Source organism: Coffea arabica, chromosome 5e (genome assembly GCF_036785885.1).
Source record: "Coffea arabica cultivar ET-39 chromosome 5e, Coffea Arabica ET-39 HiFi, whole genome shotgun sequence".
Taxonomy (NCBI): domain Eukaryota; kingdom Viridiplantae; phylum Streptophyta; class Magnoliopsida; order Gentianales; family Rubiaceae; genus Coffea; species Coffea arabica.
Genome location: NC_092318.1, coordinates 5,092,396 through 5,117,489, shown reverse-complemented (window position 1 = coordinate 5,117,489; position 25,094 = coordinate 5,092,396). Strand labels below are relative to the sequence as shown.

The following is a 25,094-nucleotide window of genomic DNA, read 5'->3' as shown; positions in this document are numbered from 1 at the left end:
TCAACTTGATTTGGAACACAAAAGATTTCCACGTGATCTTATTTATAATTGATGACACGATTTCACTGCTAAATCCTTCCCGAAAATGAAATGCATAATAGATTTTTTTTTGTTAGAATATTCAACGGCTAAGATAAGTGTCGGATTGTCTACTATTATTAAAAGAGTAAATCTTTCCTACACTGACAGTGTATACACTATCAGCATTGGATGAATGACAACTATGCAAGAGAGAGAGAGAGAGACAGCGCGCGTGGGGAGAGAATTGCTGATTATGTTAAAAAAAAACCCATATAATGGAGCGGGGCATCAAAGTCCTTTCGACCAAATTCGCTCCAAAAAATAAAAGTCTTCCTACTAGAGATTAGTTACAAATTCTAAGGTAAATTCCATTTTTTAATCAGTCCCTTCTGCCTGCTGCTGCAATGTAAATATGTAATTGCTGAAGTTTCTGCTATCACTTTCCTGAAGCACTTGGATTTTACCTTTACTCTCTTCAAGATTTCCTACTCTGATCTGTGATAATCTTGCATAGTTGGGTAAACTTGTAATCTTGGCAGTTGGAACCTCAATCTTGCATCGCATTCATACCTAAAAATCACATTAGCATATTTTGCAGCCTTGCTAGTTCTAACAACTCTCTTGCTTTAGGGGAACATTCTTCACTTTATCAGCCATCTTCGGCATTGACTAATTATGTTAATTAGCTATGTGCATTTTCTCGAACTCCATATTCATGGTTTGACAAATTATTCAGTGATGATCCACAGTAAGACTGTTCATCTGGAAAAAGGCAAAAACATGTGGAAATATATATATATATATATATTCAAGAATAGAAACCAAATTCAACAAGAAGAAAAACTTCCTTTGCTTGGATTAGATTAGAATAATTTTGTCTCTAGTAGAATTCCAGTACCAACGCGAATGTCTAAATATACATTCCAATGTTTGATTACAGATTTGAGGGAATGCCACATCCAGAAAAGTCAGGAAGTCGATGGAATATTGTTTGACATGACTTGAACATTCATGACGGCATTACTGGGACTTCCAAGAGCAGTGGAACGATCTAGTTCAAATAAACAAACATCGCCTATCTTGAGCTGATTCGACATATGAAAGTCACCCCAGCCTTTTGCCATGACAACTTTTGTATAATAAGCAGCTTTAGAGCCAGTTCTATAAGCTGCAAGTTTCACTTGCCATTCACCTCCAGAAGCATTCCGGAGGGTCACGCTAGTTTTCTGATTCAGATACTTGGACTTCACAAATTTTGAAGGGATAGTCTATTATTCATCAAAGAAATTAATTAACACAGACTAGGATTTTGTGTTTTGACAATGGGGAAAGGAGAAAATGATAAATTCCAAGATGATAAATCAATCAAGTGCAAATTGTGCTCACCAAGACGTTGCGGCGGAGATTACTTCGATTTATTGTTATACGGAAGTGGGGATTATAAGGCCCTACTGCTCCCTCCGCTTCCTCCTCTGCATATGAATAACCATATTTTACATCAGCTATCACACTGGAAATTCTTTTAACCCCAAAATATTCCATTGTTGTTTACATGAAGAGTATTAGTAAAATAACTCACCCTTGATGCCTGCAACATTGGGAAGAGTAAGAGGTTGAGCACAAGGTACTTTGTTTGTTGTCAAGTTCTCAGAACCCGCAGAAGAGTAGTCCTTCTCACAAGCACTAGGGTCAAATACGTATGTTTTGAACACCATCCCACCAGTATGTTCAAAAACCATAAAATCTCCAAATTTTAGTTCATGATCATGGATGAAACTCTTCCAACCCTCCCCGCCGAGGGTTAGTAGCCCGTTGCTGCGTTTGCCTATTGTAACTTCCCGAAACCCTTTGCGGCTTTCTAGAAACGCTTGCTCTGGAATCTTTTCATACAGCTCCCTACAGAAACGTGGAGAAAGCCTCTGTATACCATAGAAAACGATGAGAGGATGTAATGGAGCATAAATTAAATTAAAGATTCTAGACAACTTGATAGGTGAATACACACCAGTTCTGCTTCGAAGTCAGGTGCTATGAATTTGAAGAAGCGACTGATAACTCGAGATTCTCCCTGATGTAGTTATTTTATACCGTGTAAGTGGAACATTTCGTGTCTAGAAATAATGGATGTAGCTGTTTTTAACAATAGATGTCTATCATCTTGTACCATTAAACCAATTTAAAGTGTGCTGTTGTTAACCGTACCTGCTGATTATTTGTTGCACAACCACTTCTCATTTTGCTGCCGGAGACACTTGTGTGGTCTCTGCCTCTGCACTCTATTGACGGGTCTTGCAGTGTCAAGCCATTGATAGTTATCCTCCCGCCTTTTTTTGCATCTTTCTCATGGACTGTTGTATCCTTCTTGCTTCTCGAAAGATGATTTCGCATGCTGTGTTGATGATTCCACATGGTAGGTGTTGGTATTGCACTTTATAGAGGCACGGCTCTCTTTTTCTTTACAGAGTCATTAACTGCCCATGGTAGGTGTTGGTATTGCACTTTAGATTTCCTGTTTCCTACACATGGTAGATGTTGGTATTAGGTTTCCTTTGGTAGGTGTTGGTCATTAACTACGTATTGTACTTTGGAGGCACGGCTCTCTTTTCCTTTACACCTTTATTCTTTCTTTTGGCCCTGCCCGGAAGTTAGATGCATGAAAGGTCATCCACTTGAAATCAGGAAAAGAGGTACTATTCCAAATTCGTGAAAAATAAAAGCTGAGCCAAATGCCCAAATGGTCGGTCATCCACTTCGTGAAAAATAAAAGCTGAGCCAAAGGAAGCTTGCATACAGCTCCGGGAAGGAAACTGTCATTATTGTTGGGGTGTTCAAAAATTTTTGATTTTTTTTGAATTTTTTCAACAAGATCAACATTCAATTGTTATCCAAATTTGTATTTGGTAATTGAATGTTGATAATTGAATTTCGACCGGATAGTTGATACTTCGATAAAATATCCAAAGTTTTAGATTGACTTTCTAATATAAATTAGTTAAATACATTTAATATGTAATTAACTATATAAAAGTTATTAATATATTAATTAATGCAATTTTATGGTTATATATTTATTTATAAGCATAAATTATAACTTACAACACTATTAACTAACTAGTTTTGTACCCGTTCGTTGAACGGGAATCATCGAAAAATAATAAACTATTTAGTTAATTTTATAAAAATGTTGATATAAAATAAAAATTTAATGTATAATCTATTATAACTTATCTTAAGTATATTACTATGTACGCATTGTAATACAAAGTATTCTTATAATATAAATTTGAACATCTAATTCAGTGAATAATAATTCAAAAATAGAAAAAATATCATTCAACAATACCATAACATTAAAAAACTTGAAAATAAATAAAAAATGCAGTAAATAGTGTCAAATAATATTCTATTCTTCATAACTTGTTTTTGTTTTTCTTCTGTTTGAACGTTCTCCTCGATCTATCCGTGCAAATCTGTATTTATTGATTTTCCATTATCGCTGCATGATAGCAAAGCAGGATAACTAAGTACCGGAAAAAAATGATTTATCGCATTCAAAGTTGTGTATAACAATACGTAAAGATTATAATTTAAGAAAATAAAATAGTATATTAAATCTACCTTCTCATGCAAATCTTTTTATGAGGATTTCCTTCCTCTGTAGTTTTTGTTGAACCCTCTGATGAATGATTCATATGAAGTATATTGAAATGTTGTTGATTAGAATCATCTGTTATACTAATTGGGATCTGGGAAGAAAATTCTCTAGGTTGGTATTGGTTGTCGGTTCCACCAATCTGATAATGATTTATCAAAATTAAAGACAAAAATATTATGTAAGATATAATATGTGAAATATAAGAGAAATTTATTGCATATAACCTGTAAAAGTATGAAATGCGTTTCCCTCCCGAAATCACAGTAGAACCATATAGTCACTGTAAATCTATTACTACCTTGTTCCAGATTGTAATTGTTCAACTTGATTTGGAACACAAAAGATTTCCACGTGATCTTATTTATAATTGATGACACGATTTCACTGCTAAATCCTTCCCGAAAATGAAATGCATAATAGATTTTTTTTTGTTAGAATATTCAACGGCTAAGATAAGTGTCGGATTGTCTACTATTATTAAAAGAGTAAATCTTTCCTACACTGACAGTGTATACACTATCAGCATTGGATGAATGACAACTATGCAAGAGAGAGAGAGAGAGACAGCGCGCGTGGGGAGAGAATTGCTGATTATGTTAAAAAAAAACCCATATAATGGAGCGGGGCATCAAAGTCCTTTCGACCAAATTCGCTCCAAAAAATAAAAGTCTTCCTACTAGAGATTAGTTACAAATTCTAAGGTAAATTCCATTTTTTAATCAGTCCCTTCTGCCTGCTGCTGCAATGTAAATATGTAATTGCTGAAGTTTCTGCTATCACTTTCCTGAAGCACTTGGATTTTACCTTTACTCTCTTCAAGATTTCCTACTCTGATCTGTGATAATCTTGCATAGTTGGGTAAACTTGTAATCTTGGCAGTTGGAACCTCAATCTTGCATCGCATTCATACCTAAAAATCACATTAGCATATTTTGCAGCCTTGCTAGTTCTAACAACTCTCTTGCTTTAGGGGAACATTCTTCACTTTATCAGCCATCTTCGGCATTGACTAATTATGTTAATTAGCTATGTGCATTTTCTCGAACTCCATATTCATGGTTTGACAAATTATTCAGTGATGATCCACAGTAAGACTGTTCATCTGGAAAAAGGCAAAAACATGTGGAAATATATATATATATATATATTCAAGAATAGAAACCAAATTCAACAAGAAGAAAAACTTCCTTTGCTTGGATTAGATTAGAATAATTTTGTCTCTAGTAGAATTCCAGTACCAACGCGAATGTCTAAATATACATTCCAATGTTTGATTACAGATTTGAGGGAATGCCACATCCAGAAAAGTCAGGAAGTCGATGGAATATTGTTTGACATGACTTGAACATTCATGACGGCATTACTGGGACTTCCAAGAGCAGTGGAACGATCTAGTTCAAATAAACAAACATCGCCTATCTTGAGCTGATTCGACATATGAAAGTCACCCCAGCCTTTTGCCATGACAACTTTTGTATAATAAGCAGCTTTAGAGCCAGTTCTATAAGCTGCAAGTTTCACTTGCCATTCACCTCCAGAAGCATTCCGGAGGGTCACGCTAGTTTTCTGATTCAGATACTTGGACTTCACAAATTTTGAAGGGATAGTCTATTATTCATCAAAGAAATTAATTAACACAGACTAGGATTTTGTGTTTTGACAATGGGGAAAGGAGAAAATGATAAATTCCAAGATGATAAATCAATCAAGTGCAAATTGTGCTCACCAAGACGTTGCGGCGGAGATTACTTCGATTTATTGTTATACGGAAGTGGGGATTATAAGGCCCTACTGCTCCCTCCGCTTCCTCCTCTGCATATGAATAACCATATTTTACATCAGCTATCACACTGGAAATTCTTTTAACCCCAAAATATTCCATTGTTGTTTACATGAAGAGTATTAGTAAAATAACTCACCCTTGATGCCTGCAACATTGGGAAGAGTAAGAGGTTGAGCACAAGGTACTTTGTTTGTTGTCAAGTTCTCAGAACCCGCAGAAGAGTAGTCCTTCTCACAAGCACTAGGGTCAAATACGTATGTTTTGAACACCATACCACCAGTATGTTCAAAAACCATAAAATCTCCAAATTTTAGTTCATGATCATGGATGAAACTCTTCCAACCCTCCCCGCCGAGGGTTAGTAGCCCGTTGCTGCGTTTGCCTATTGTAACTTCCCGAAACCCTTTGCGGCTTTCTAGAAACGCTTGCTCTGGAATCTTTTCATACAGCTCCCTACAGAAACGTGGAGAAAGCCTCTGTATACCATAGAAAACGATGAGAGGATGTAATGGAGCATAAATTAAATTAAAGATTCTAGACAACTTGATAGGTGAATACACACCAGTTCTGCTTCGAAGTCAGGTGCTATGAATTTGAAGAAGCGACTGATAACTCGAGATTCTCCCTGATGTAGTTATTTTATACCGTGTAAGTGGAACATTTCGTGTCTAGAAATAATGGATGTAGCTGTTTTTAACAATAGATGTCTATCATCTTGTACCATTAAACCAATTTAAAGTGTGCTGTTGTTAACCGTACCTGCTGATTATTTGTTGCACAACCACTTCTCATTTTGCTGCCGGAGACACTTGTGTGGTCTCTGCCTCTGCACTCTATTGACGGGTCTTGCAGTGTCAAGCCATTGATAGTTATCCTCCCGCCTTTTTTTGCATCTTTCTCATGGACTGTTGTATCCTTCTTGCTTCTCGAAAGATGATTTCGCATGCTGTGTTGATGATTCCACATGGTAGGTGTTGGTATTGCACTTTATAGAGGCACGGCTCTCTTTTTCTTTACAGAGTCATTAACTGCCCATGGTAGGTGTTGGTATTGCACTTTAGATTTCCTGTTTCCTACACATGGTAGATGTTGGTATTAGGTTTCCTTTGGTAGGTGTTGGTCATTAACTACGTATTGTACTTTGGAGGCACGGCTCTCTTTTCCTTTACACCTTTATTCTTTCTTTTGGCCCTGCCCGGAAGTTAGATGCATGAAAGGTCATCCACTTGAAATCAGGAAAAGAGGTACTATTCCAAATTCGTGAAAAATAAAAGCTGAGCCAAATGCCCAAATGGTCGGTCATCCACTTCGTGAAAAATAAAAGCTGAGCCAAAGGAAGCTTGCATACAGCTCCGGGAAGGAAACTGTCATTATTGTTGGGGTGTTCAAAAATTTTTGATTTTTTTTGAATTTTTTCAACAAGATCAACATTCAATTGTTATCCAAATTTGTATTTGGTAATTGAATGTTGATAATTGAATTTCGACCGGATAGTTGATACTTCGATAAAATATCCAAAGTTTTAGATTGACTTTCTAATATAAATTAGTTAAATACATTTAATATGTAATTAACTATATAAAAGTTATTAATATATTAATTAATGCAATTTTATGGTTATATATTTATTTATAAGCATAAATTATAACTTACAACACTATTAACTAACTAGTTTTGTACCCGTTCGTTGAACGGGAATCATCGAAAAATAATAAACTATTTAGTTAATTTTATAAAAATGTTGATATAAAATAAAAATTTAATGTATAATCTATTATAACTTATCTTAAGTATATTACTATGTACGCATTGTAATACAAAGTATTCTTATAATATAAATTTGAACATCTAATTCAGTGAATAATAATTCAAAAATAGAAAAAATATCATTCAACAATACCATAACATTAAAAAACTTGAAAATAAATAAAAAATGCAGTAAATAGTGTCAAATAATATTCTATTCTTCATAACTTGTTTTTGTTTTTCTTCTGTTTGAACGTTCTCCTCGATCTATCCGTGCAAATCTGTATTTATTGATTTTCCATTATCGCTGCATGATAGCAAAGCAGGATAACTAAGTACCGGAAAAAAATGATTTATCGCATTCAAAGTTGTGTATAACAATACGTAAAGATTATAATTTAAGAAAATAAAATAGTATATTAAATCTACCTTCTCATGCAAATCTTTTTATGAGGATTTCCTTCCTCTGTAGTTTTTGTTGAACCCTCTGATGAATGATTCATATGAAGTATATTGAAATGTTGTTGATTAGAATCATCTGTTATACTAATTGGGATCTGGGAAGAAAATTCTCTAGGTTGGTATTGGTTGTCGGTTCCACCAATCTGATAATGATTTATCAAAATTAAAGACAAAAATATTATGTAAGATATAATATGTGAAATATAAGAGAAATTTATTGCATATAACCTGTAAAAGTATGAAATGCGTTTCCCTCCCGAAATCACAGTAGAACCATATAGTCACTGTAAATCTATTACTACCTTGTTCCAGATTGTAATTGTTCAACTTGATTTGGAACACAAAAGATTTCCACGTGATCTTATTTATAATTGATGACACGATTTCACTGCTAAATCCTTCCCGAAAATGAAATGCATAATAGATTTTTTTTTGTTAGAATATTCAACGGCTAAGATAAGTGTCGGATTGTCTACTATTATTAAAAGAGTAAATCTTTCCTACACTGACAGTGTATACACTATCAGCATTGGATGAATGACAACTATGCAAGAGAGAGAGAGAGAGACAGCGCGCGTGGGGAGAGAATTGCTGATTATGTTAAAAAAAAACCCATATAATGGAGCGGGGCATCAAAGTCCTTTCGACCAAATTCGCTCCAAAAAATAAAAGTCTTCCTACTAGAGATTAGTTACAAATTCTAAGGTAAATTCCATTTTTTAATCAGTCCCTTCTGCCTGCTGCTGCAATGTAAATATGTAATTGCTGAAGTTTCTGCTATCACTTTCCTGAAGCACTTGGATTTTACCTTTACTCTCTTCAAGATTTCCTACTCTGATCTGTGATAATCTTGCATAGTTGGGTAAACTTGTAATCTTGGCAGTTGGAACCTCAATCTTGCATCGCATTCATACCTAAAAATCACATTAGCATATTTTGCAGCCTTGCTAGTTCTAACAACTCTCTTGCTTTAGGGGAACATTCTTCACTTTATCAGCCATCTTCGGCATTGACTAATTATGTTAATTAGCTATGTGCATTTTCTCGAACTCCATATTCATGGTTTGACAAATTATTCAGTGATGATCCACAGTAAGACTGTTCATCTGGAAAAAGGCAAAAACATGTGGAAATATATATATATATATATATTCAAGAATAGAAACCAAATTCAACAAGAAGAAAAACTTCCTTTGCTTGGATTAGATTAGAATAATTTTGTCTCTAGTAGAATTCCAGTACCAACGCGAATGTCTAAATATACATTCCAATGTTTGATTACAGATTTGAGGGAATGCCACATCCAGAAAAGTCAGGAAGTCGATGGAATATTGTTTGACATGACTTGAACATTCATGACGGCATTACTGGGACTTCCAAGAGCAGTGGAACGATCTAGTTCAAATAAACAAACATCGCCTATCTTGAGCTGATTCGACATATGAAAGTCACCCCAGCCTTTTGCCATGACAACTTTTGTATAATAAGCAGCTTTAGAGCCAGTTCTATAAGCTGCAAGTTTCACTTGCCATTCACCTCCAGAAGCATTCCGGAGGGTCACGCTAGTTTTCTGATTCAGATACTTGGACTTCACAAATTTTGAAGGGATAGTCTATTATTCATCAAAGAAATTAATTAACACAGACTAGGATTTTGTGTTTTGACAATGGGGAAAGGAGAAAATGATAAATTCCAAGATGATAAATCAATCAAGTGCAAATTGTGCTCACCAAGACGTTGCGGCGGAGATTACTTCGATTTATTGTTATACGGAAGTGGGGATTATAAGGCCCTACTGCTCCCTCCGCTTCCTCCTCTGCATATGAATAACCATATTTTACATCAGCTATCACACTGGAAATTCTTTTAACCCCAAAATATTCCATTGTTGTTTACATGAAGAGTATTAGTAAAATAACTCACCCTTGATGCCTGCAACATTGGGAAGAGTAAGAGGTTGAGCACAAGGTACTTTGTTTGTTGTCAAGTTCTCAGAACCCGCAGAAGAGTAGTCCTTCTCACAAGCACTAGGGTCAAATACGTATGTTTTGAACACCATACCACCAGTATGTTCAAAAACCATAAAATCTCCAAATTTTAGTTCATGATCATGGATGAAACTCTTCCAACCCTCCCCGCCGAGGGTTAGTAGCCCGTTGCTGCGTTTGCCTATTGTAACTTCCCGAAACCCTTTGCGGCTTTCTAGAAACGCTTGCTCTGGAATCTTTTCATACAGCTCCCTACAGAAACGTGGAGAAAGCCTCTGTATACCATAGAAAACGATGAGAGGATGTAATGGAGCATAAATTAAATTAAAGATTCTAGACAACTTGATAGGTGAATACACACCAGTTCTGCTTCGAAGTCAGGTGCTATGAATTTGAAGAAGCGACTGATAACTCGAGATTCTCCCTGATGTAGTTATTTTATACCGTGTAAGTGGAACATTTCGTGTCTAGAAATAATGGATGTAGCTGTTTTTAACAATAGATGTCTATCATCTTGTACCATTAAACCAATTTAAAGTGTGCTGTTGTTAACCGTACCTGCTGATTATTTGTTGCACAACCACTTCTCATTTTGCTGCCGGAGACACTTGTGTGGTCTCTGCCTCTGCACTCTATTGACGGGTCTTGCAGTGTCAAGCCATTGATAGTTATCCTCCCGCCTTTTTTTGCATCTTTCTCATGGACTGTTGTATCCTTCTTGCTTCTCGAAAGATGATTTCGCATGCTGTGTTGATGATTCCACATGGTAGGTGTTGGTATTGCACTTTATAGAGGCACGGCTCTCTTTTTCTTTACAGAGTCATTAACTGCCCATGGTAGGTGTTGGTATTGCACTTTAGATTTCCTGTTTCCTACACATGGTAGATGTTGGTATTAGGTTTCCTTTGGTAGGTGTTGGTCATTAACTACGTATTGTACTTTGGAGGCACGGCTCTCTTTTCCTTTACACCTTTATTCTTTCTTTTGGCCCTGCCCGGAAGTTAGATGCATGAAAGGTCATCCACTTGAAATCAGGAAAAGAGGTACTATTCCAAATTCGTGAAAAATAAAAGCTGAGCCAAATGCCCAAATGGTCGGTCATCCACTTCGTGAAAAATAAAAGCTGAGCCAAAGGAAGCTTGCATACAGCTCCGGGAAGGAAACTGTCATTATTGTTGGGGTGTTCAAAAATTTTTGATTTTTTTTGAATTTTTTCAACAAGATCAACATTCAATTGTTATCCAAATTTGTATTTGGTAATTGAATGTTGATAATTGAATTTCGACCGGATAGTTGATACTTCGATAAAATATCCAAAGTTTTAGATTGACTTTCTAATATAAATTAGTTAAATACATTTAATATGTAATTAACTATATAAAAGTTATTAATATATTAATTAATGCAATTTTATGGTTATATATTTATTTATAAGCATAAATTATAACTTACAACACTATTAACTAACTAGTTTTGTACCCGTTCGTTGAACGGGAATCATCGAAAAATAATAAACTATTTAGTTAATTTTATAAAAATGTTGATATAAAATAAAAATTTAATGTATAATCTATTATAACTTATCTTAAGTATATTACTATGTACGCATTGTAATACAAAGTATTCTTATAATATAAATTTGAACATCTAATTCAGTGAATAATAATTCAAAAATAGAAAAAATATCATTCAACAATACCATAACATTAAAAAACTTGAAAATAAATAAAAAATGCAGTAAATAGTGTCAAATAATATTCTATTCTTCATAACTTGTTTTTGTTTTTCTTCTGTTTGAACGTTCTCCTCGATCTATCCGTGCAAATCTGTATTTATTGATTTTCCATTATCGCTGCATGATAGCAAAGCAGGATAACTAAGTACCGGAAAAAAATGATTTATCGCATTCAAAGTTGTGTATAACAATACGTAAAGATTATAATTTAAGAAAATAAAATAGTATATTAAATCTACCTTCTCATGCAAATCTTTTTATGAGGATTTCCTTCCTCTGTAGTTTTTGTTGAACCCTCTGATGAATGATTCATATGAAGTATATTGAAATGTTGTTGATTAGAATCATCTGTTATACTAATTGGGATCTGGGAAGAAAATTCTCTAGGTTGGTATTGGTTGTCGGTTCCACCAATCTGATAATGATTTATCAAAATTAAAGACAAAAATATTATGTAAGATATAATATGTGAAATATAAGAGAAATTTATTGCATATAACCTGTAAAAGTATGAAATGCGTTTCCCTCCCGAAATCACAGTAGAACCATATAGTCACTGTAAATCTATTACTACCTTGTTCCAGATTGTAATTGTTCAACTTGATTTGGAACACAAAAGATTTCCACGTGATCTTATTTATAATTGATGACACGATTTCACTGCTAAATCCTTCCCGAAAATGAAATGCATAATAGATTTTTTTTTGTTAGAATATTCAACGGCTAAGATAAGTGTCGGATTGTCTACTATTATTAAAAGAGTAAATCTTTCCTACACTGACAGTGTATACACTATCAGCATTGGATGAATGACAACTATGCAAGAGAGAGAGAGAGAGACAGCGCGCGTGGGGAGAGAATTGCTGATTATGTTAAAAAAAAACCCATATAATGGAGCGGGGCATCAAAGTCCTTTCGACCAAATTCGCTCCAAAAAATAAAAGTCTTCCTACTAGAGATTAGTTACAAATTCTAAGGTAAATTCCATTTTTTAATCAGTCCCTTCTGCCTGCTGCTGCAATGTAAATATGTAATTGCTGAAGTTTCTGCTATCACTTTCCTGAAGCACTTGGATTTTACCTTTACTCTCTTCAAGATTTCCTACTCTGATCTGTGATAATCTTGCATAGTTGGGTAAACTTGTAATCTTGGCAGTTGGAACCTCAATCTTGCATCGCATTCATACCTAAAAATCACATTAGCATATTTTGCAGCCTTGCTAGTTCTAACAACTCTCTTGCTTTAGGGGAACATTCTTCACTTTATCAGCCATCTTCGGCATTGACTAATTATGTTAATTAGCTATGTGCATTTTCTCGAACTCCATATTCATGGTTTGACAAATTATTCAGTGATGATCCACAGTAAGACTGTTCATCTGGAAAAAGGCAAAAACATGTGGAAATATATATATATATATATATTCAAGAATAGAAACCAAATTCAACAAGAAGAAAAACTTCCTTTGCTTGGATTAGATTAGAATAATTTTGTCTCTAGTAGAATTCCAGTACCAACGCGAATGTCTAAATATACATTCCAATGTTTGATTACAGATTTGAGGGAATGCCACATCCAGAAAAGTCAGGAAGTCGATGGAATATTGTTTGACATGACTTGAACATTCATGACGGCATTACTGGGACTTCCAAGAGCAGTGGAACGATCTAGTTCAAATAAACAAACATCGCCTATCTTGAGCTGATTCGACATATGAAAGTCACCCCAGCCTTTTGCCATGACAACTTTTGTATAATAAGCAGCTTTAGAGCCAGTTCTATAAGCTGCAAGTTTCACTTGCCATTCACCTCCAGAAGCATTCCGGAGGGTCACGCTAGTTTTCTGATTCAGATACTTGGACTTCACAAATTTTGAAGGGATAGTCTATTATTCATCAAAGAAATTAATTAACACAGACTAGGATTTTGTGTTTTGACAATGGGGAAAGGAGAAAATGATAAATTCCAAGATGATAAATCAATCAAGTGCAAATTGTGCTCACCAAGACGTTGCGGCGGAGATTACTTCGATTTATTGTTATACGGAAGTGGGGATTATAAGGCCCTACTGCTCCCTCCGCTTCCTCCTCTGCATATGAATAACCATATTTTACATCAGCTATCACACTGGAAATTCTTTTAACCCCAAAATATTCCATTGTTGTTTACATGAAGAGTATTAGTAAAATAACTCACCCTTGATGCCTGCAACATTGGGAAGAGTAAGAGGTTGAGCACAAGGTACTTTGTTTGTTGTCAAGTTCTCAGAACCCGCAGAAGAGTAGTCCTTCTCACAAGCACTAGGGTCAAATACGTATGTTTTGAACACCATACCACCAGTATGTTCAAAAACCATAAAATCTCCAAATTTTAGTTCATGATCATGGATGAAACTCTTCCAACCCTCCCCGCCGAGGGTTAGTAGCCCGTTGCTGCGTTTGCCTATTGTAACTTCCCGAAACCCTTTGCGGCTTTCTAGAAACGCTTGCTCTGGAATCTTTTCATACAGCTCCCTACAGAAACGTGGAGAAAGCCTCTGTATACCATAGAAAACGATGAGAGGATGTAATGGAGCATAAATTAAATTAAAGATTCTAGACAACTTGATAGGTGAATACACACCAGTTCTGCTTCGAAGTCAGGTGCTATGAATTTGAAGAAGCGACTGATAACTCGAGATTCTCCCTGATGTAGTTATTTTATACCGTGTAAGTGGAACATTTCGTGTCTAGAAATAATGGATGTAGCTGTTTTTAACAATAGATGTCTATCATCTTGTACCATTAAACCAATTTAAAGTGTGCTGTTGTTAACCGTACCTGCTGATTATTTGTTGCACAACCACTTCTCATTTTGCTGCCGGAGACACTTGTGTGGTCTCTGCCTCTGCACTCTATTGACGGGTCTTGCAGTGTCAAGCCATTGATAGTTATCCTCCCGCCTTTTTTTGCATCTTTCTCATGGACTGTTGTATCCTTCTTGCTTCTCGAAAGATGATTTCGCATGCTGTGTTGATGATTCCACATGGTAGGTGTTGGTATTGCACTTTATAGAGGCACGGCTCTCTTTTTCTTTACAGAGTCATTAACTGCCCATGGTAGGTGTTGGTATTGCACTTTAGATTTCCTGTTTCCTACACATGGTAGATGTTGGTATTAGGTTTCCTTTGGTAGGTGTTGGTCATTAACTACGTATTGTACTTTGGAGGCACGGCTCTCTTTTCCTTTACACCTTTATTCTTTCTTTTGGCCCTGCCCGGAAGTTAGATGCATGAAAGGTCATCCACTTGAAATCAGGAAAAGAGGTACTATTCCAAATTCGTGAAAAATAAAAGCTGAGCCAAATGCCCAAATGGTCGGTCATCCACTTCGTGAAAAATAAAAGCTGAGCCAAAGGAAGCTTGCATACAGCTCCGGGAAGGAAACTGTCATTATTGTTGGGGTGTTCAAAAATTTTTGATTTTTTTTGAATTTTTTCAACAAGATCAACATTCAATTGTTATCCAAATTTGTATTTGGTAATTGAATGTTGATAATTGAATTTCGACCGGATAGTTGATACTTCGATAAAATATCCAAAGTTTTAGATTGACTTTCTAATATAAATTAGTTAAATACATTTAATATGTAATTAACTATATAAAAGTTATTAATATATTAATTAATGCAATTTTATGGTTATATATTTATTTATAAGCATAAATTATAACTTACAACACTATTAACTAACTAGTTTTGTACCCGTTCGTTGAACGGGAATCATCGAAAAATAATAAACTATTTAGTTAATTTTATAAAAATGTTGATATAAAATAAAAATTTAATGTATAATCTATTATAACTTATCTTAAGTATATTACTATGTACGCATTGTAATACAAAGTATTCTTATAATATAAATTTGAACATCTAATTCAGTGAATAATAATTCAAAAATAGAAAAAATATCATTCAACAATACCATAACATTAAAAAACTTGAAAATAAATAAAAAATGCAGTAAATAGTGTCAAATAATATTCTATTCTTCATAACTTGTTTTTGTTTTTCTTCTGTTTGAACGTTCTCCTCGATCTATCCGTGCAAATCTGTATTTATTGATTTTCCATTATCGCTGCATGATAGCAAAGCAGGATAACTAAGTACCGGAAAAAAATGATTTATCGCATTCAAAGTTGTGTATAACAATACGTAAAGATTATAATTTAAGAAAATAAAATAGTATATTAAATCTACCTTCTCATGCAAATCTTTTTATGAGGATTTCCTTCCTCTGTAGTTTTTGTTGAACCCTCTGATGAATGATTCATATGAAGTATATTGAAATGTTGTTGATTAGAATCATCTGTTATACTAATTGGGATCTGGGAAGAAAATTCTCTAGGTTGGTATTGGTTGTCGGTTCCACCAATCTGATAATGATTTATCAAAATTAAAGACAAAAATATTATGTAAGATATAATATGTGAAATATAAGAGAAATTTATTGCATATAACCTGTAAAAGTATGAAATGCGTTTCCCTCCCGAAATCACAGTAGAACCATATAGTCACTGTAAATCTATTACTACCTTGTTCCAGATTGTAATTGTTCAACTTGATTTGGAACACAAAAGATTTCCACGTGATCTTATTTATAATTGATGACACGATTTCACTGCTAAATCCTTCCCGAAAATGAAATGCATAATAGATTTTTTTTTGTTAGAATATTCAACGGCTAAGATAAGTGTCGGATTGTCTACTATTATTAAAAGAGTAAATCTTTCCTACACTGACAGTGTATACACTATCAGCATTGGATGAATGACAACTATGCAAGAGAGAGAGAGAGAGACAGCGCGCGTGGGGAGAGAATTGCTGATTATGTTAAAAAAAAACCCATATAATGGAGCGGGGCATCAAAGTCCTTTCGACCAAATTCGCTCCAAAAAATAAAAGTCTTCCTACTAGAGATTAGTTACAAATTCTAAGGTAAATTCCATTTTTTAATCAGTCCCTTCTGCCTGCTGCTGCAATGTAAATATGTAATTGCTGAAGTTTCTGCTATCACTTTCCTGAAGCACTTGGATTTTACCTTTACTCTCTTCAAGATTTCCTACTCTGATCTGTGATAATCTTGCATAGTTGGGTAAACTTGTAATCTTGGCAGTTGGAACCTCAATCTTGCATCGCATTCATACCTAAAAATCACATTAGCATATTTTGCAGCCTTGCTAGTTCTAACAACTCTCTTGCTTTAGGGGAACATTCTTCACTTTATCAGCCATCTTCGGCATTGACTAATTATGTTAATTAGCTATGTGCATTTTCTCGAACTCCATATTCATGGTTTGACAAATTATTCAGTGATGATCCACAGTAAGACTGTTCATCTGGAAAAAGGCAAAAACATGTGGAAATATATATATATATATATATTCAAGAATAGAAACCAAATTCAACAAGAAGAAAAACTTCCTTTGCTTGGATTAGATTAGAATAATTTTGTCTCTAGTAGAATTCCAGTACCAACGCGAATGTCTAAATATACATTCCAATGTTTGATTACAGATTTGAGGGAATGCCACATCCAGAAAAGTCAGGAAGTCGATGGAATATTGTTTGACATGACTTGAACATTCATGACGGCATTACTGGGACTTCCAAGAGCAGTGGAACGATCTAGTTCAAATAAACAAACATCGCCTATCTTGAGCTGATTCGACATATGAAAGTCACCCCAGCCTTTTGCCATGACAACTTTTGTATAATAAGCAGCTTTAGAGCCAGTTCTATAAGCTGCAAGTTTCACTTGCCATTCACCTCCAGAAGCATTCCGGAGGGTCACGCTAGTTTTCTGATTCAGATACTTGGACTTCACAAATTTTGAAGGGATAGTCTATTATTCATCAAAGAAATTAATTAACACAGACTAGGATTTTGTGTTTTGACAATGGGGAAAGGAGAAAATGATAAATTCCAAGATGATAAATCAATCAAGTGCAAATTGTGCTCACCAAGACGTTGCGGCGGAGATTACTTCGATTTATTGTTATACGGAAGTGGGGATTATAAGGCCCTACTGCTCCCTCCGCTTCCTCCTCTGCATATGAATAACCATATTTTACATCAGCTATCACACTGGAAATTCTTTTAACCCCAAAATATTCCATTGTTGTTTACATGAAGAGTATTAGTAAAATAACTCACCCTTGATGCCTGCAACATTGGGAAGAGTAAGAGGTTGAGCACAAGGTACTTTGTTTGTTGTCAAGTTCTCAGAACCCGCAGAAGAGTAGTCCTTCTCACAAGCACTAGGGTCAAATACGTATGTTTTGAACACCATCCCACCAGTATGTTCAAAAACCATAAAATCTCCAAATTTTAGTTCATGATCATGGATGAAACTCTTCCAACCCTCCCCGCCGAGGGTTAGTAGCCCGTTGCTGCGTTTGCCTATTGTAACTTCCCGAAACCCTTTGCGGCTTTCTAGAAACGCTTGCTCTGGAATCTTTTCATACAGCTCCCTACAGAAACGTGGAGAAAGCCTCTGTATGCCATGGAAAACGATGAGAGGATGTAATGGAGCATAAATTAAATTAAAGATTCTAGACAACTTGATAGGTGAATACACACCAGTTCTGCTTCGAAGTCAGGTGCTATGAATTTGAAGAAGCGACTGATAACTCGAGATTCTCCCTGATGTAGTTATTTTAAACCGTGTAAGTGGAACATTTCGTGTCTAGAAATAATGGATGTAGCTGTTTTTAACAATAGATGTCTATCATCTTGTACCATTAAACCAATTTAAAGTGTGCTGTTGTTAACCGTACCTGCTGATTATTTGTTGCACAACCACTTCTCATTTTGCTGCCGGAGACACTTGTGTGGTCTCTGCCTCTGCACTCTATTGACGGGTCTTGCAGTGTCAAGCCATTGATAGTTATCCTCCCGCCTTTTTTTGCATCTTTCTCATGGACTGTTGTATCCTTCTTGCTTCTCGAAAGATGATTTCGCATGCTGTGTTGATGATTCCACATGGTAGGTGTTGGTATTGCACTTTATAGAGGCACGGCTCTCTTTTTCTTTACAGAGTCATTAACTGCCCATGGTAGGTGTTGGTATTGCACTTTAGATTTCCTGTTTCCTACACATGGTAGATGTTGGTATTAGGTTTCCTTTGGTAGGTGTTGGTCATTAACTACGTATTGTACTTTGGAGGCACGGCTCTCTTTTCCTTTACACCTTTATTCTTTCTTTTGGCCCTGCCCGGAAGTTAGATGCATGAAAGGTCATCCACTTGAAATCAGGAAAAGAGGTACTATTCCAAATTCGTGAAAAATAAAAGCTGAGCCAAATGCCCAAATGGTCGGTCATCCACTTCGTGAAAAATAAAAGCTGAGCCAAAGGAAGCTTGCATACAGCTCCGGGAAGGAAACTGTCATTATTGTTGGGGTGTTCAAAAATTTTTGATTTTTTTTGAATTTTTTCAACAAGATCAACATTCAATTGTTATCCAAATTTGTATTTGGTAATTGAATGTTGATAATTGAATTTCGACCGGATAGTTGATACTTCGATAAAATATCCAAAGTTTTAGATTGACTTTCTAATATAAATTAGTTAAATACATTTAATATGTAATTAACTATATAAAAGTTATTAATATATTAATTAATGCAATTTTATGGTTATATATTTATTTATAAGCATAAATTATAACTTACAACACTATTAACTAACTAGTTTTGTACCCGTTCGTTGAACGGGAATCATCGAAAAATAATAAACTATTTAGTTAATTTTATAAAAATGTTGATATAAAATAAAAATTTAATGTATAATCTATTATAACTTATCTTAAGTATATTACTATGTACGCATTGTAATACAAAGTATTCTTATAATATAAATTTGAACATCTAATTCAGTGAATAATAATTCAAAAATAGAAAAAATATCATTCAACAATACCATAACATTAAAAAACTTGAAAATAAATAAAAAATGCAGTAAATAGTGTCAAATAATATTCTATTCTTCATAATGTCTCTGTTATTTATATCGAATTACTTTTTAGTTCCTTTTTTGGATAGGAAATAAGAATCATATAATATTAAGAATTCTTATAGGAAATAAGAATTGATATACATCCAAACAAAAAAGTAGCAAGCCACGTAGGAAACTACTTGCCGTCTCATTAAGCCACGTAGGAAAGAGAAAACGCAAAGGGATAAGTATGAAGATACGACTTTATTATATATATATATATATATGATACATTAATATAGTTGGATTTGGATTTATCCCACCAACCGTGTTGGGTTTGAGTTAACGGTTGGATTTGGATTTTATATCCAAACCCAACAAACAAATATTTAATATGATGTATTGGTCGACGTGAAATATATAAAATATTTAATTAAAAGTATGAAATTCAATAGTTTAATCGGTCATTGAGAATTTGAAAATCGAATTTCAACATGTATTTCCAAACTATTTTGCCAAATTTTACAATTGGATCTTACTCGATTTTCCTGAAGTCCGTTTTACCGATATCCGATTTCCGATCTAAATTGAATCAGCCGATTATTTGATTTTTCCTGAAGTGCAAAGACTTGAATATTGCCGCTTGGGCTCTGAATAAACCTTCGTAATGCTTCCTTATGGTATGGTTGGATGAATACATCTACTATTAATTAGCACGATTCCCAGATTAAAAAGCGATAATGTTCAAAAGACACGTACGCTAACATTTTCCAATGATTTCAAGTACCCTAACCTAGGCAGGGCAGCGCCATTGAGTTGCCTTCAGGTAATTGTAAATAGTTCTACTTTTACGGTCAAAAGTTTCCTCAACTGGTATGCTATGTTTACAAAGCAAAATCTATACCCATAAGCTACAAATAGAATTTAAAGAATAGAGAATTGAAGCAACAAGAAGAATCAACAAATCCATTTGCTCGCAAGCTTATGGCTTGGAGCAAGAGGATATGCAACAGGCTACGAGCTTTGTTCCGCATCTTCCATAATCCCCGAGAAATTAAACATCAACTTGGGCAAGAATGAATGACCATACAAGCATGCTGACATTGAAATTTCATTTTCTTGCCAGCTAACCAAAAAAGAAAAATGCAAAGTCTCAGTTTAATGCCTCTTCCAAATCCTCATGTACTGTGGATAATCTGTCTTCTTCAACAAAAGATGGATTCAAAAACTTAGCCAAAAATGCCCACACTCTGTAGACATCTTCAAAGTTGGTCAAGAAACCGAGTGACACCGTAACAGCCTCAATCCGAAGGAGAGCATTTTCGTTGCGGCAATGGCTGTTGGACATTGGCTTACAAAAGGCTGCATCTTCAATCCATAATGCCCCATTGTGCTGCTTTGCACCGTTCGCTAAGCGTATGTGGCTAAGGATACCAACGCCAAGAGATATCCCGTGTCTGTCGGCCAATTTTTGAACAACTTCAGGATGAATAATCCCTCCTTTGCTGCTTGCTCTAACATTAAAAGCTATACTTGCGCCTCTTTCATACTTTATCTTGGGACCGTATATTTGCACGAGGGATGTTTTAACACCTTTGTCAAAACTGGGAAACTGAAGCTGAAGTAACGAGATAACCAACCAGTTAACCAGATACCTCAGTCTGAGAGTTGTTCTGTTAAGACCTAACATGTTAACATGGTCAAGATGGCGGCAGAAAATCTCAGGCTCCCTTCCATTCCATTGCTCATCACCATATTCACCGTCATGGATGGATTCAGCATCAACCAAACTGTTCACAGAAGGTTCCCCTGGTTCAAAAGAGGACTTTGGATTTACAATCTGGCTATCATCCAAGCTAAACGATACCCTACAGCCCATGCCAGCAACTCTGTCACCATCTTCCAGTCCGAAAAATCTGCCTCCAGTGTATCCATTCCTTTCTCTCCTCCCCAAGAGCCTAAATTCACCCTCTGTCTCTCTTCTTATGGCACTTTCTTTTCTTTCTGGGCAAAGCTCAGATGTGGACGAAATCTCAAGTTTGCTATGCCGTAAGCCTGAATTTCTGTGCTATGCCCCAAATCCATTTGAAGTACAGCTCCATCTAGAACATGCTATCCTCGATTCCAGAGAACTTTCATTTTCTTCCTGAATCTCTCTGATATTTGTGCCATTAGCATAGTTTCCAAGCTTTTTCAAATTTGGCTCTGTTTCTGAAAGGGATTCTTCTTCAGGGATTCCCATAACATGGTCCAGGTCCTGTGATACCGACTTCACAGCAGCATCAAAAGATAAGACATGATCTTCGTGCTTTCTGAAACTTAACCTCTTGTCATCATGTATCGGACTCTCCGTATATTTAGACGTAACCTTCAGAGAAAGTTGCCCATTATTTCTCCTGGCAGGAAACAATGAGGGCCGCAGAGGTGAGTCTGATTTCTGTTTGGTTAATTGACTAGATTTGTCAGACCCAATTGGACTTTGACCTAAATCAATCCAATACGAGTTCTCAGATGACTCGTCTTCACTGAAAATTGGACTCCTCATAACTTCCCCAACTGAAATGATATCGGCTTCCTCAAATGCTGTGCTTGCCCCATCCCTGTCTGAACTGTTATCTTAATCAATCTCTGTCTCAAAAACATCCCTGACCTGTGAGGCCGTATAAACACCAGAAAATGCTGGCAATTGCGGCCCTCCAGGCTTTTCTGGTTCAGTGTTTTCATTTTTGTCGTCTGCCTTTTCTTCCGCGCCCATTAATCCATCAAAGCCATCCAGAGAGTCACCAAGGTACTGAGGAAAATCAGGGACAATTCTCACAATCCCAGACCCCGTACGACCAGTTTGGTTTTGAAGGGTTGCCATCACAGATTTTTTTATCAAAAGGCATCCAAACCCTGTTGGATCATAACCAAATACCTTGTAGAATGATGTAATAATAAAATCTGGCCGGAAAAGGGACAAACCAAGTGAATCCATATCTTTAGGACCTAGTGAACCAGCATCCAGCCATACATGCCAGTTGTTTTGCTGTGCCATTGCCATCCACTGGTATGTATACTTGGAACCTGTAACTCTTGACTGAACAGGGAAAACAAAAAGCCCCACTGCAGAATCTTTCCTCCTTTTCTTCTTGTTTGAAATTTGTTTTCTCAACTCTCTAGAGCAGAGTTTCAAGGATGGCCATTTAAACCAGGCCCTGTACACCTTTGCACCCTTCTCTTTAGCACATTGAGCCATCCAACTCACAGACTGGCTCTCATGGTCAAACATAGTCAACAGCCTCTTGTTCGAATGGAAAGGATATGATTCAGCCAGCAATTTAAATGCAGATCCTCGACTAACAGTAAAAAGAAGTACATACTCATTCTCAGGAGTCAGGAATGTTCAAGTAATCCATAATTTTGGTTTTAATATCATGCTCCACAGTACCGTCCTCTGCACCCCCATGAAGTGCATGATTGCTCAAATTTGCAGTAATTTCCTTTAAGCTAAATGCAGATGAATCCCAATACTGTAGCGTTTGAAAATAAGAAAACAACCCGTAACCACAGTAATCAAGGCATACCTTTGCACCTGGATCACATAGGTGACTGTACTCATCTGATCTCAATTGGTCAATTCTTTCTGAACATTGGAACTTTGGGTACCAAGTCAAGAACTTATCGAAGGCTTCATTAAAGTCAGGAATGGATTCTTCAGTGCAAAATGTCCTATCAGCCAAAAGAGCAGTTGCCCTCAAGAATTCCTTCTGGGCATTAAGCCTTGCAAGAGATCTTGACCTTCCCAAGTAGCCATCTTGATTCAAAGACTCAGAATCAATTTCATGTGATTTTGCCAATGACCCATCTTCAGAAGCCTCCTCAAGAGCCTCCCTTAGTTTGTTCTCCGGCAAATTCTTGAGAGTTGATGGCTTTGCCTTACCCCACTCCTCCTCCTCCTCCACCCAAGAACCTTTTCCTCTCCTGCTCTTCTTGTCCATCATCAAGGCTGCACAGAATGATATAGGTTTCCATAGTGAAAGATGCATTAACACGAATCTTTCTTGGTTTCTCCAAAACCAATCTGACGACTTTCCACAACGCAGAACAAATTCAAGAAATGAAAATGTTTTTCTTTTTTTTTTCAATATCAGTAATTTATTCTTTGGCCGAAATTCTGCTCTGGAAACCTGAAATATTCAAGAACAAGAATAGAATAATCTATATGAGTTTAGACTTGGTCTAAAAGAGGAGAAAGGGCAAAAGAAAAGAAAGGCAAAGAGAAGAAGCATGTTTTTGGGATCAAACCTTTTTAACTGCATTAAAGGAAGGAAAAACCCTAGCTTTGGCATCCTCCAACAAGAGCAGTTTTGTGTTCAAAATATTCAACACCTACCCATTTTTAAGCATTAGTAGTAGTTCAACAACAGAAACCAGGTGCTAACCCCACCAAAGATTCCACTCCCAGATTGAAAGCCATCCCAATTGAATTACCCAGCTAAATCATTGTTTGTAACTGCTACGTATGCCCAACTCAGAAATGTAAAAGAAACAAAAGGACCAAAAATCAAGCGCTGCCCAGAGACAAAAATGGACTTCCAACTGAAGAGGTGGACAAAAACAAAAACTAGTAAAATCTATGGGAGGGAGCAATAGCAGTTAGAACAACCACTGTAATCCCTAGTTATTGCTAGTAAGAAGGTGCTAATAAAGCAAAACTACTACTACAAGTAGGAGTAGATCAATTCCCACCAACTTCTTTCCTCCCTGTCCCTCTCAGTCGTTGGAAGAGCTTGGCCGCATAGCCTGTAAGAGCAGTGGTAGAAACTGTGAAGGAGGCTCGCGAAAGGGAATCCCCATTTGCATTAAATTCCTCATTACTGCACTGGTCTATTCATACGTGTCTGCGTTGAATGCTTCTTCGTCCCCATTTTTGCTTTGTTTTTCTTTTTTCCTTTTGGTGAATTATGGCTGATCCATACATTACTTTGGTTGAACAAATTTTAGGAGGAGAGGGGCAAAGAAAGTTACTTGGTAGTTTTAAGCCCATTTTGAACTCGTTTTTCCCCCTTTTTGCCAGTTTTTTTTTTTTTTTCTTTTCGTGAAGTATGGCTGATACATTTATCTTGGTGAAACAAGTAAATTTTAGGAGAAGAGTAGTAACAAAAGTTAAGATTTAGTCTTAAGTCAGAGTAAATTTTTACTAGTTTAAAGACCATGTGTAAAATTTCAAATTAAAATAAAATATTGATATTATATCGCATGCATCTAAAAATGTTGGTGTGTGTATTCAGAAGATGTGATATCCATTATATATATTAATGTAAACTAACACATTATTTCACTTAAAAATAAATTTCAGGAGAAGAGTATTAATAAAAGCTAGTAGTTAGTTTTGAAAGATTAATTTTTGATCGTTTGTACATTATATATAAAATTTCGAACTCAGATCCAAATTGATATATATTGAAACGATGTGGCATCTGCTCGTACACGTTAGTGTATAAATTAGAATTAATAATCATTAGTGTAACAAAGGTTAATCCTAGTTTTAATTCCTCTTTTGGACGAAAAATTTTGTGCTCAAATTTACTCGTTGCCTTGTTACATTTGGGCAGAGAGGCAAAAACATGGGAATACTTACAGGCAGTCTGGTACAGTTCCGGTACAGCCCGGTGGGGACATAGATTATAGAAGCTGCACCACTAGCAAATGGACAAAGCAGCAAAACTGGGTCCCAGAATCCTTGAGGTCAA

General features: G+C 35.8%; 5 protein-coding genes and 1 pseudogene across 5 annotated transcripts; all 6 read right to left on the bottom strand.

Moving 5' to 3' along the window:
- Positions 1-989: 989 nt before the first annotated feature.
- On the bottom strand, positions 990-2,430 carry LOC140006845 (B3 domain-containing protein REM5-like). Its single transcript, XM_072049510.1, has 4 exons — positions 2,224-2,430; positions 1,601-1,940; positions 1,408-1,493; positions 990-1,289 (listed from the first exon to the last, which is right to left on the bottom strand). The coding sequence occupies exons 1-4, from the start codon at positions 2,428-2,430 to the stop codon at positions 990-992; spliced, it is 933 nt and encodes a 310-aa protein (XP_071905611.1).
- Positions 2,431-4,984: 2,554 nt separating this feature from the next.
- LOC140006844 (B3 domain-containing protein REM5-like) lies at positions 4,985-6,425 on the bottom strand. Its single transcript, XM_072049509.1, has 4 exons — positions 6,219-6,425; positions 5,596-5,935; positions 5,403-5,488; positions 4,985-5,284 (listed from the first exon to the last, which is right to left on the bottom strand). The coding sequence occupies exons 1-4, from the start codon at positions 6,423-6,425 to the stop codon at positions 4,985-4,987; spliced, it is 933 nt and encodes a 310-aa protein (XP_071905610.1).
- Positions 6,426-8,979: 2,554 nt separating this feature from the next.
- On the bottom strand, positions 8,980-10,420 carry LOC140006843 (B3 domain-containing protein REM5-like). The gene is made up of 4 exons (XM_072049508.1): positions 10,214-10,420; positions 9,591-9,930; positions 9,398-9,483; positions 8,980-9,279 (listed from the first exon to the last, which is right to left on the bottom strand). The coding sequence occupies exons 1-4, from the start codon at positions 10,418-10,420 to the stop codon at positions 8,980-8,982; spliced, it is 933 nt and encodes a 310-aa protein (XP_071905609.1).
- A 2,554-nt stretch (positions 10,421-12,974) lies between these two features.
- Positions 12,975-14,415, bottom strand: LOC140006842 (B3 domain-containing protein REM5-like). Its single transcript, XM_072049507.1, has 4 exons — positions 14,209-14,415; positions 13,586-13,925; positions 13,393-13,478; positions 12,975-13,274 (listed from the first exon to the last, which is right to left on the bottom strand). Exons 1-4 carry the CDS (start codon positions 14,413-14,415, stop codon positions 12,975-12,977), a joined length of 933 nt encoding a protein of 310 aa, XP_071905608.1.
- Positions 14,416-16,969: 2,554 nt separating this feature from the next.
- On the bottom strand, positions 16,970-18,410 carry LOC140006841 (B3 domain-containing protein REM5-like). Its single transcript, XM_072049506.1, has 5 exons — positions 18,204-18,410; positions 18,007-18,069; positions 17,581-17,920; positions 17,388-17,473; positions 16,970-17,269 (listed from the first exon to the last, which is right to left on the bottom strand). Exons 1-5 carry the CDS (start codon positions 18,408-18,410, stop codon positions 16,970-16,972), a joined length of 996 nt encoding a protein of 331 aa, XP_071905607.1.
- Positions 18,411-20,298: 1,888 nt separating this feature from the next.
- On the bottom strand, positions 20,299-23,627 carry LOC113722760 (uncharacterized; annotated as a pseudogene).
- Positions 23,628-25,094: the final 1,467 nt, after the last annotated feature.

Excerpts from the sequence above, each read along its gene's own strand:
- LOC140006845 (XM_072049510.1), bottom strand. The coding sequence starts at position 2,430 with ATGTGGAATCATCAACACAGCATGCGAAATCATCTTTCGAGAAGCAAG. Across the intron at positions 1,941-2,223 it reads GTGCAACAAATAATCAGCAG|AGGCTTTCTCCACGTTTCTG; the intron begins GTACGGTTAACA and ends TATGGTATACAG. Across the intron at positions 1,494-1,600 it reads CAATGTTGCAGGCATCAAGG|AGGAGGAAGCGGAGGGAGCA; the intron begins GTGAGTTATTTT and ends ATTCATATGCAG.
- LOC140006844 (XM_072049509.1), bottom strand. The coding sequence starts at position 6,425 with ATGTGGAATCATCAACACAGCATGCGAAATCATCTTTCGAGAAGCAAG. Across the intron at positions 5,936-6,218 it reads GTGCAACAAATAATCAGCAG|AGGCTTTCTCCACGTTTCTG; the intron begins GTACGGTTAACA and ends TATGGTATACAG. Across the intron at positions 5,489-5,595 it reads CAATGTTGCAGGCATCAAGG|AGGAGGAAGCGGAGGGAGCA; the intron begins GTGAGTTATTTT and ends ATTCATATGCAG.
- LOC140006843 (XM_072049508.1), bottom strand. The coding sequence starts at position 10,420 with ATGTGGAATCATCAACACAGCATGCGAAATCATCTTTCGAGAAGCAAG. Across the intron at positions 9,931-10,213 it reads GTGCAACAAATAATCAGCAG|AGGCTTTCTCCACGTTTCTG; the intron begins GTACGGTTAACA and ends TATGGTATACAG. Across the intron at positions 9,484-9,590 it reads CAATGTTGCAGGCATCAAGG|AGGAGGAAGCGGAGGGAGCA; the intron begins GTGAGTTATTTT and ends ATTCATATGCAG.
- LOC140006842 (XM_072049507.1), bottom strand. The coding sequence starts at position 14,415 with ATGTGGAATCATCAACACAGCATGCGAAATCATCTTTCGAGAAGCAAG. Across the intron at positions 13,479-13,585 it reads CAATGTTGCAGGCATCAAGG|AGGAGGAAGCGGAGGGAGCA; the intron begins GTGAGTTATTTT and ends ATTCATATGCAG. Across the intron at positions 13,275-13,392 it reads ATCTCCGCCGCAACGTCTTG|ACTATCCCTTCAAAATTTGT; the intron begins GTGAGCACAATT and ends GATGAATAATAG.
- LOC140006841 (XM_072049506.1), bottom strand. The coding sequence starts at position 18,410 with ATGTGGAATCATCAACACAGCATGCGAAATCATCTTTCGAGAAGCAAG. Across the intron at positions 17,921-18,006 it reads CTGACTTCGAAGCAGAACTG|AGGCTTTCTCCACGTTTCTG; the intron begins GTGTGTATTCAC and ends CATGGCATACAG. Across the intron at positions 17,270-17,387 it reads ATCTCCGCCGCAACGTCTTG|ACTATCCCTTCAAAATTTGT; the intron begins GTGAGCACAATT and ends GATGAATAATAG.